The sequence below is a fragment of the Gymnodraco acuticeps genome, unplaced genomic scaffold (assembly GCF_902827175.1).
Source record: "Gymnodraco acuticeps unplaced genomic scaffold, fGymAcu1.1, whole genome shotgun sequence".
NCBI classification, from domain to species: Eukaryota; Metazoa; Chordata; class Actinopteri; order Perciformes; family Bathydraconidae; genus Gymnodraco; species Gymnodraco acuticeps.
This window is the reverse complement of record NW_022992336.1, coordinates 60,184-71,081: the sequence shown is the minus strand read 5'-3', so window position 1 is coordinate 71,081 and position 10,898 is coordinate 60,184. Positions and strand designations below refer to the sequence as shown.

At 41.6% G+C, this 10,898-nt stretch overlaps 1 protein-coding gene across 1 annotated transcript; it reads left to right on the top strand.

The window, feature by feature from the left end:
- The first annotated feature begins 292 nt into the window (after window positions 1-292).
- Window positions 293-10,422, top strand: LOC117541473 (terminal nucleotidyltransferase 4A-like). The gene is made up of 12 exons (XM_034208639.1): window positions 293-987; window positions 1,469-1,592; window positions 3,102-3,148; window positions 3,867-3,987; window positions 4,124-4,231; window positions 4,316-4,444; window positions 4,761-4,974; window positions 6,187-6,313; window positions 6,902-7,005; window positions 7,174-7,358; window positions 7,517-7,654; window positions 7,957-10,422. The coding sequence occupies exons 1-12, from the start codon at window positions 293-295 to the stop codon at window positions 8,365-8,367; spliced, it is 2,403 nt and encodes an 800-aa protein (XP_034064530.1). The 3' UTR covers window positions 8,368-10,422.
- The last annotated feature ends 476 nt before the right edge of the window (window positions 10,423-10,898 follow it).

Genomic DNA, 10,898 nt, shown 5'->3' with positions numbered 1-10,898 from the left:
GTAAATTGACGCATCTTTGAGTCTCGAGGGTGTGTTCAAAGATTTAAATCCCTCGGACATGCGTAGACGCTGATCCGTGCTGCTGGGTTCGCCATATTGGCTGTCTTTACATGGGGAGTGGAGTTGGACGAGCTGCCTGAAAAACCAAATCAGTTAATGGACATGAAGCAATTCGAAGATAACAAGTAAATTAACGCGGTAGGATTTATATGTCTACTTGAACGCAAAGTGTTGAATTTGCCAAATTGCTCGCCATTTTCCCCTGAAGTGGTTCTCGACCAACTCGACTTCAATGGATCCCCGTACCGCTTGGATGCAGCCGGAACAGAAGGGACCTGCCAATTCCCCGTGGGTGCACATTTGGGAATCCTCTCAGGGATTTGGAGCTAACTCCGGCATCGACAACCACCTTCACCACCAACGCAACTTTGCATCATTAAATGCAAACTCCACGGAGGCTAACGGTGAGTATCGCAAGAATGTAGCACTGCCGGAGTGTGTGTTTGGGAAACTGTCGAAGCGAGACAGCGGCGGCGTAGAGAGGGGAAATGTCCGGAGGACGGGCTCGTTGTCGCCGTCCTCCTCCTCACTGGACTCGGAGGCCGAAAGCTCCTCGCCTTCCGGCTCCTCGCTGCAAATCGATAATTTGAACGAAGAGGCCAGCCGGTTTTTACAATACGGCGAGCACGAGTTGAACGAGAACAATCTCAGACTGCAACAGCAGCCCCCTCCGCCTTTTCACACTGTCCAGCAACACTGTCGCAGCATGCAACAATCTGGCGGCCACACCCCCACCGGGATGAAAAATCAGCATGGGAACAAGCACCACCACTATCAGTCACAGTCATCCGGCCGCAGGAGGCACCTGAACAGGGCCAACACTTTCCACGGTATCAACCCGCTCCTGTCCTACGCCTGCAATGGACACCATGTAGACTCTTCGTTCTTCCTGTGGAAAACCAGGCGCTACAGCCCGGGTATAAACGGGTAAGGATAATTGTAAGGTTTTTTCTAAGTCATGAGGTACGGGGTTCTTAAAGGAAACTCACCTGGTCACCCAATGAACACTTTTCCATGATGAACTGTAATGAAATAGGTTCAGTATGCATGAAACAGTTACATGTAGGCCTATGCCTTTTCTCATTGCACTATATGTCAATCTAGTATTTCATATCACAATAAACGGTGAAAACCATCGGTTGTGTAACTGACCCAACTCATTTATCTACGTCAACTTGCAAGTCAGTCAACATTTAAAACTATTTAAATAGTTTGTAAAATAATGAACTTGACTTTGTGTGAACTGATGTGCTTCAAACAATTCCTTTAGGGCAGTAACATTAGTATAGTATTTATGTCTAGGCCTTTTAATTTGTATCAAATGCATCCAGAAATGCTTTCTGTAATCTTGCATTATATTGCTGACTCTGTTCCTGTGGTTCTGTCCTTTCTCCTTTTGAATCTTCAGTCTTCATGAAGAAATTGTGGACTTTTTCAACTTCATGTCGCCACGACCAGAGGAGGAAGCCATGAGAAGAGATGTTGTGAACAGAATAGAAGGTGTCATCATGGACTTGTGGCCCACAGCACGGGTGAGCACCTGTAAAACTCTCAGCTACTTTCAAAGATCATTATTCGACCATGGTCTCCTAAAACGGAGGATGAAACCCTCTTTATTTGTCACACATACTTGAACACAGTGAACTTGTGTCTCTGCTTTTAACCCATCCTAGGACTAGGAGCAGTGGTAAGTGTTGTGTCGCTTTTGGCTTAGGTCAATATACGTTACGATATTACTTTATTAGTCAGATCAAGTCTGAAATTTGACTTTCATCACAGCAGCTCCATGTCCAACACCAACATAGACACATATCCAGACACAAATACATGAAACACAAACAACAAACATTTAACATAACAGCACAATCAGTGCTGTTATAAAATACATTTCAATCAAGCCATTGAGTTGGATTACCACTTCACTGACACTGTCTAATTATACTGAGAATGTAAGGGTTTTAGAAAGAATATGACTTATGGGAGAGCAATTTAATTGATATAAAATGTATACATCCACTTTTCTAAAATGTACCCTTTTTTGTACCTCTTATGAGCTGGAGTGTACCAAGAAAATAGGTGCAAAAGCAGGGTTCTTCTGCAAAGGTCTCTACTCAGGATTCACATATTTAATTTCAAAACCTTTTGGAATACATTACTACATCAGTTTTTTTTAATGCATATTATTTCTCTTTTAATTGACTGGTGTCAACATTTTTTTTTTATTCAATACTGCTATTGCCTGTTTAAATCAAAGTTTTTTTTTTGTCAGTATGTCTGAAGGTTTACTGTGCTTCAAGTTTGGCCTTTCTGTAGACGGTCAACTCACGGCCCGTCCATACGGCGGCGTGCGTTGAAGCTTCAACGCTTCTGCCCATACACTTTGAATCGGGTGACGTCACGCTTTGTCGAACTGCATTGTGGTTCCGTCGCTTCGCTTTGCCTCCGTTGCTCGCTTCAAAAGTTGAGAAAAGTTCAACTTTTGAAGCTTCGACGGAAGCGTCAGCCAATCAAATCATATGCCAGTACAAGCTCTAGCCAATGAAACCGTGTGCTTGTGTGTCCGGGGCGGGAGATTCATGTGATTGGTTGTTGTTCGAGCTTTAGACACGCCCGCCGGCAAGCTTCAACGCACACTGCCGTGTGGACGCTGCGTTACACTGCACGTCCAGAGTTGACGAGATGTTGTTATTCATGTAACTTGCATTTCTAAATAAACATTAGTAAATGGTTTTCCATTGCATGTGGCCAACATAATGTTATACTCAGTGTAATTTGTAACAAATGGCATTTTTTTGGTTGCCATTTATAAACCTTTTTAAGCTAATCCTAGCCCAGAGGTCCCACTGGGCCTCACTTTCCTCCAAAAGACACATTTGTGTATCTCCAAGCTGTGGTGGTACAAATCATGCGTTGAGCAGTACAGCTTAAATGCATGCATACAGGTTACACTTGCTAAAACATGACTGATCAAATTAATGAAGATAACAATAATGTGTGAAGACTTAAATCAGAATTGTATTAATTGGTCTTTAACTCTGCAGGTGGAGATATTTGGCAGCTTCAGCACAGGACTTTATCTTCCAACAAGGTAACATTTGTGTGTGCAGTCTGACCTTATATGAGGGACTTGACATTTCTCATCAAAATGCTTGTTTTGAGAAAGTGGGAGCAATATCTTTGATAGGGTATGACTATTTCTGTCAGAGTATACTACAATACAGAATTGCCATTTACTTGTTGTTCTATGCTATCATTGTGTTTCTTTAGCCTTTTCAAGGGTTACTATGTTATTTGATTTGAACATATTTTACTCTGCAAGATATAAATGCTTTCAACAACTTTATTTCAAATTGAGTGACAAGTGTAGCACTTAATATAGAGATTGTTAAAGTGTGGAAATAAGGCAGGTGTTAAATGCAGTGATTGTTTCAACATCACACCACCTGCATTCACTTGAGCCGTACTCCAAGATCAATAATGTTGATTATGAAGTAGGACCAGGTCTTAATGATGCCTACATCATAAACAAATGTAATATTTATTTCTGTTTATTTTGTATAGTTACAAGATTAAAAAAGAAAAGAGAATGTAAACTTCAGTGGTTAATAACCTTAACGTTAAAGAGACACAGAAATAATGCTTCACTGCCACCTTTCCTTTTCATCTTGGTTTTGGTCACATTGTGCTCACACAGCCTTAATTAGATGGCCCTAATGTGTTTTTCTTCTGTGACCTCGTTGTTGTACACTGTGTGGACATAATTCTTTAGATGTCACCTTTTAACGACAAAGTACTTTTTTTCTCAGTGACATTGACCTGGTGGTGTTTGGAAAGTGGGACCATCCTCCACTGCAGGAACTGGAACAAGCCCTGAAGAAGCACAATGTGGCTGGCCCTTATCCCATCAAGGTCCTCGACAAAGCTACAGTAAGTCACCGGGAGAGCGCAGACTGTTTCCAATAACACTGAGAGAAAACCTTTTGTATGTTAAAAAACAAAAGCTGTTCAGTTCACCCACCCTTTTTTTGGATTGATTCCAATTAACTCTTTGACCTGTCCTCAGGTGCCAATCATCAAGCTTACTGACCATGAAACAGAGATAAAAGTGGACATCAGCTTCAATGTAGAGACTGCAGTTAAAGCAGCACAGTTCATCAAAAGCTATCTTAAGGTAACACTTAAAAACATGACACCTTTGATGCGTATTTGGCCTTTTTTTTTGTTCAGTCTTTAATTTTGTTTCTCTCTCTTGTAGAAGTACACCATTCTGTCGCCTCTGATCTTTGTCCTGAAGCAGTTCCTACTTCAGAGGGATCTGAATGAAGTCTTCACTGGAGGCATCAGCTCTTACAGCCTTATGCTAATGGCCATCAGCTTCCTGCAGGTACACATGGTATACCTGCTAAATGTAGTGTGTATCTGCAACAAAATCCTTTCTTGTCTATTGAAATAATAGCAGGTTGATACAATTATCACCTTCTGTCAAAGGAAAAGCTCTCCATATTATTTGTATACCCTACCTGAGAACTGTTGTATCTGTGCACAATTTGAAAGGAAGGTGTCAAAATTGGAAAAAGCATCTATTGACTTTGTCTTGATATGTAAACTTTTGTATTTCATTTAAAAATAATAATAATTACGGTTAATCAGGCTGGATTTGATTAGAAAGTGTGGATAATGATAAAGTCTGATTATCACAGTTACACCCTCGAATCGACACGCGACGTGCCAACATCAACCTGGGCATCCTGCTGATCGAGTTCTTCGAGCTGTATGGCCATAACTTCAACTACATAAAGACCGGCATCAGGGTGAAGAATGATGGAGCTTACGTGTCCAAGGAGGAAATGCTCAAAGCCATGGGGAGTGGAAACAGGCCATCCATGCTCTGCATAGAAGACCCAATACAGCCAGGTCAGCTTGGGATTTGAATACATTGAGTATGCTCAATTCACATAGAGGGTGTGGCATGATGGCAGTAGCAAACATTAATCATTTTCTCTCAGTACATTCATATGGGAAATTAATGTGTAACCATTGTAAAGATCAGGAAAAAACTCCAAAGACATTTAAAAAGACAAAGTTGCGACAAAATCATATTCTGTGGGATGCTTTTAGTTCCAAAACATGGATGCATAGATAATCTTGATTTGACTGACAAACCCTGCTGTGAAGTAGGATGGGGTCCAACTCTTTTATGCCTGCATGGCTAGTGCTTTAAAGGTGACATGTCATGCTTTTCCGGTTATTACCCGTCCCCTTGTGTGTTATGAAGGTTTTTATGCATGTAAACGGTGTGCAGAGTCAAAACCCTCAAAGTACACCATGTAGGGAGTAAAACTCTAACACAGAAAATACCTCCCCAAAACGCCTCGTTGGAGATACGTCACTGTCCATTTGATTCTTCCTGGTACATCATGACGTCATGTCGTCCCCGGAACGAAATGGACCAATCCGTGGAGCCGTTACGTTACGTCAGCGGAGCCGTTACGTTAAGCCCCCGCTGATTGGTCCAAATTGACCGAGCCACGGACTTCCTCACACACTCAGTGCAGGCAGCTCTGCTGATTTCTCCTCCCTGCCTGCAGGCTGATAACAGACAGTTGGGATCGCGGCGAAATTCTCTCTGCAGACGCATTCTCACAGCGTTTATCAACCTTTTTCTTACTCAATATCAAGCCACACTTATTGTTTTTACTTCGGCTGTGACTTTGTGTGTGCTCAGGGTGAGTTTGGCTGTGTTTGGCTGTGTATCGCTAAACAAGGAAATCACACCTCCACGGAGCTCAGCGCGATTCACAACGTCCCGACTGGTCCCGACCAATCGGAGCACACTGGGCTCACAGGGAGGGGGGGGGCAAGAGCTGCAACGAGCCGTTTAGTGGAGAGAGTGAATACTGCTGAATACAGATACTATACAGAGATGCTGTATGCGAAACCAATGTGAGTTTGGAAAATTGCACAGTATAAATCTATTCTAGTAGACCTCAACAATGGAATTATGATCAGTGGAAATGGCCATGACATGGGACCTTTAACACATTTCCCGGGACTTTATACGCAGTTTGTGTCCGTATATATCGTATTATCCAAAGCTGTTTAACCTCTTTATATTGATTTTCACAGGGAACGATGTGGGCAGGAGTTCATACGGCGTCCTGCAAGTCAAGCAGGTGTTTGACTTTGCCTACATGGTGCTGAGTCATGGAGTATCTCCTCTTGCACGCGCTTACCCCAACAAGGAATACGACAGGTTGGTTTCTCCATGATTTAGTGATGTTTGGCATTGGCCCAAGCAGTCATCTTACATACTTTTTTAGAATTGCATTATCTTTTGAAAATCTTGCAATTTGCATATGACTTTTTGGCCAAGCAACCAACACAAGCTTGATGCATCTTGGCTAAATGACAGCTAGCTGTCTAACCTTAGCTTACAGTTAGGTACTTGATTTAAATACCTATGCAGTATCATAGCTCACCGGGCTGCAATTTGTATTTATATAATTAACACTTTGTTTGCAATAATATTAGCAACAAGCAATGGTTAGCGAGCTAGTTGCTTCTTGTCTAAGCTGCCTCGATCTGTTGTCGGTTGCTTTTGTAACATTCGCTAAGGGAGCTGAAATTGGGCAATTTACCCAAGGGCACAACAATGTCACATCTTCAGATTGTTCAGGCAAAACCTTCCTGCACAAAGAAATGAGTTGAGGGAAGGTCTTAGATTTTAAGATGTTTCATAATCCATCATCATAATACACTTTACTTTGTAATGATTTTGTAAGCACTAGTTTTGAGAGTTTCCTGATAACATTGTGGAATACACCTGTCTCTGTCTCTGCAGCACTTTAGGACGCATCCTCAAAGTCAGCCCAGAGGTGTTGGCCTACAGGGACTGGACAATAAAGAAGTGGGCAGCCAAACAGCATGTCAAGTTGGAGAACCATGGTAACTTTGTGGAAACCTTGGGCTTGCATCCACTTTGGAACAATAATATTAGAGGTTATATTATGACTCCCATTTGTTTTGCTATATTAAAAGTAAAATGGCTTGGTAAATAAACTTGATGTTGAAAGTTTTAACCTCTTTTAACAGTAGTCTTCTGTTTATTCCTAGATGTAGAGACCTGTGAGCAGGACCTTGCCAGGCTGATGCTGGTGTCTGTAGAGGATCAAAGAGACTCTTCCTCCCCCCTCAGCACTGACTCTCCCTCACCTTCGCCAGTGTTCCTCCCCAGCCCTCACCACCACTCCTCATCGTCCTCAGCATGCTCGCTCTCCTCCTTCTCCGGAAGTGACATAGTAAGGCCAAAGGATATTTTGCCTTTGAAACATTCACTACATAAGTTGCTGATTAACTTTGTATAGTGATCAAAGCCACTAAAATGCCTTCCTCCATTATTTATCCATAATAAAAAATCATTGCATCTTTGTTAAACAGCTTGTGTTCTTTTCCCCAGGAGTCTGATTCTCCCCCAAACAGCAATACTGCAATCCAACTCCAGTCTCTCACCCTGGCCTCAGTCCATTCAGTTCTCCAGATGGCTTCTGACTTGGGGGTAACACATCCACCAGGCTTTATCCACACAGTGCCTCAGGTCAGTGTAATTGTGTTCCCCTTTACAGGTTGCAGGAAAAAACATAAAACCTCACTAATATTTTTCAAATAAGGACATTTAAAACCTATGAACTTGATTCAATGGTGATTTGTTTATCCTCTTATATACAAGTTGGTAGCCACATTTTTAAATGTGGCCATGGAAACACTTTTTTTCTTTTTTTTCTATCATGAACATTTGAACAGAATTACATTTCCTATAAAATTACATTATAAATGTTTCAACAATGCAAAACTGACTTAATGAGAATTCTGATTATATATTCTGCTTTTTATTACTAGGTCCAGATGTCCTTCCCAGAAAACCTTACCATCCCCTCACTCTCCAATTGCCAATTCTACCACGAGAATCCACCTTCGGTCAATGTTGTGCACCATCACATGACACACGTTGCACAAGTCTCCCAGCACACAAACTCCACATGCCCGCTCCACCACCCGCAGATGGTAGGACATCAGAGCCACACTTACACCATGAGATCCAGCTCCCATGGCTCCCTTGATCCACAAAAAGTTGGCTTCAAGCAAAACCAAGGTGGCGTTCTCCAAGGTCAAAATCAAACTCAAGGTAACTTCAGTCCCCAGCAGCGCTTTGTCCCCCAGGGTCATAAGACAGCACCAGGTTTCAGGAACCAGCAGCAGCAGTACAACCGTAACACCTGGCGGAGCAAAAAGAACCCTTCCTGCTCTTAACCAGAGCAGATGAAAGACTTGCTTGTCTGGCATTGTTTTTTGAAGGCCTCACATAACTCATCATGAGTTTTGATGTTGACCAGCTGTGAAGCATTCACGATGCACCTGTTTTCTGTTGGAGGCTCTCTAAAATGCACCAACTTTGTCCTATAATTCACAAGTCAATTGAAGTTGACTCCAAAGGTGTCAAAAGTATTGATCTATGCTTGCAAAATGCATTACGAAGTGATGCTACAAGGCTCTCGCAGGTAAATGAGGACTGTCAAAGGCCCAAAGTCTTAACTGTGCTCATTTTGTTACATCGGCCTGATGAGGCCCTTCCTCTAAAATGTGGTGCACAGAATTTAAGTTAATCAAGGAATTACCGATTCCTAGACTGGGTCTCCTTCCCAGTGTCACTTTTGAGCAGCTAAATATTGACTGGATAGCTATAGAGTTGATTAACGTTTTGAGTTTCCATGCAACTCGAACACCGTTAGGAAACTTGATGTGCCATAGTACTGAACTGGTCTTTCTTGAAGTTCTGACTCTTATTGAGCCTTTTTGAGCAGGTTTTGGGCTCTTGTCTTCTGAATGCAAACTTGCTTTTGGCTACACTCTTGATTCAGAACTCTTACAGCTTGGACTATCATCTACCAATTGTACTCTGGAGCGAAGCACTACCTTTCTACCTATGCAGCGGAACGCTGACTTGATGTTTTTGGTGTGACAGCACAAAACGGACCTTGTATCAAGTGCTTAAACTGTGATGACTTGTTTGAATGTACCAAGTGTTTCTTTTTTGTACGTTGGTCATTTGTTCCCTTGTTTTTGTCACCGGGGACTTTTTTTTCACATTGGCACTATTATCTTTTTTTTATTATTGTAAACATTGACACCTTATTTTATGTGTGTTGCGTTCATGTGCAATAATTGCTTTTATTTAATTTATTTCACGTTTTAGTTACATTTCAGGGGACACCCCCCCTACCATAAGTTTGCTTTTTTATTTGAAGACAACATTGATCTGTGCAATAGATGGACTAAAGGGCCTTGAAGGAATGTTTGCGTGTGTGTCTGTATCTGTGTGCATGTTTGTGTGTGTATGCAGTTTCCAACAGAAGGGGGAGCTATGGTAAAGCAAAATGAGAAATGTGCCAAAATTGAAATGGTTTACAACTGCATTATTATAACATGGAATGTTACCAACGTTCTGCATTATCACCACTACTCATTTCACTTGTTTCATTAGTTTGATTTTGGGGTGTACTTCTGCTTAATGGAAGTAGCAAATACACCTTAACATTGTTTACTTTTGTCATTTCAAAAATAGTTGGTGCTATTTATTACCAGCAAAGTGCTTTTTTTCTCTGCCTTATATCTCCATTCGATTCTGTTAAAGCAACAGGTTAACTGCCTTCTTAAATGACCGAACTTGCCCTTTTTTTTTTGTAGCCAGCTTTCTGTTTGATTTGTCTCCATAAGCACTGCCAGGTTTACTTGGCTTTTATTTGTACATCCAGTTTCTAGGTGTATGCTCCAGTAGTAGACTCCTAATGCAGTCAATGATTGTTACCATTAACATGTCACAACTTTTTCTTTTAAATCAAAGTTCATAAAGATGGCAAGAGGTCCCTCCATTTCAGAAATGTTCCTCTCGTATTTAAAGTCAGTATTTATACATCTTGTAAGACAAGGTTTTAAGCTACATAATTTACACAGCAATCTGTAAGAGGAATGGAGCTTGGGATGTCATAGAATCACTGTTACTAGAGTTTTGGTAGAGCATTAACAAAACCGAAATTGGTGAGGGTCATGTTTTAAAAGTAGGTGACGATTATAACCCCCTGCTCACCAATCCGATGGACTCTATACTGTTGGTAGCATAACCTCATCTTCAATGCTGCTTTTATTAAGCCATGTAGAGGATGATCCAAGGGTTTATTTGTCATATTGCCACAAACCAAATCTCCAGCTCAAATGTGTGTGTTATGTGTAAATGACGGACATATAGATGTATACCTTGTTTTTTTTATGTAAGTTTTCTATTTTTTTAATAAACATTTTAAAACTAAATTTCCTTTTTTACTGTGTTTGTGTCCACTCTTTGTGCTGGCCTTTACATTGCGGCACAATGGTGAAAGGGATGTTTTGTATTGCTTGGAGGAACATACTCAGGGCTGCACATAACTGGTGCGCAGGTGCGCATGCGCACCTCCGCCAAAAAAAGAGCACCGGGTCATTTGAAACAAAGCGCATTTGCGTACCAACATTGAGAGAGGGAGAGAGAGAAGGGAGAAGAGAAAATAGAGGAGAGAAGAGAGAGAAGAGAGAGAGAGAGAGAAAGATATTTGCGAGTTGCATACATGTATGAACCATGATGAACTCAGGGTCGGCCCGTAGCGCTGGCTAGATGTTCGCCTAGGGCGCCAGATCTGTGGAGGCGCTGTGCTGGCAGTTCTGGGAGGGAAAAAAACATTTTGACCGTTGGGGCTCATCCTAATTTTCGGCCTTGATGTAACAATATTCATAATTAAGTAAATGTAACATCC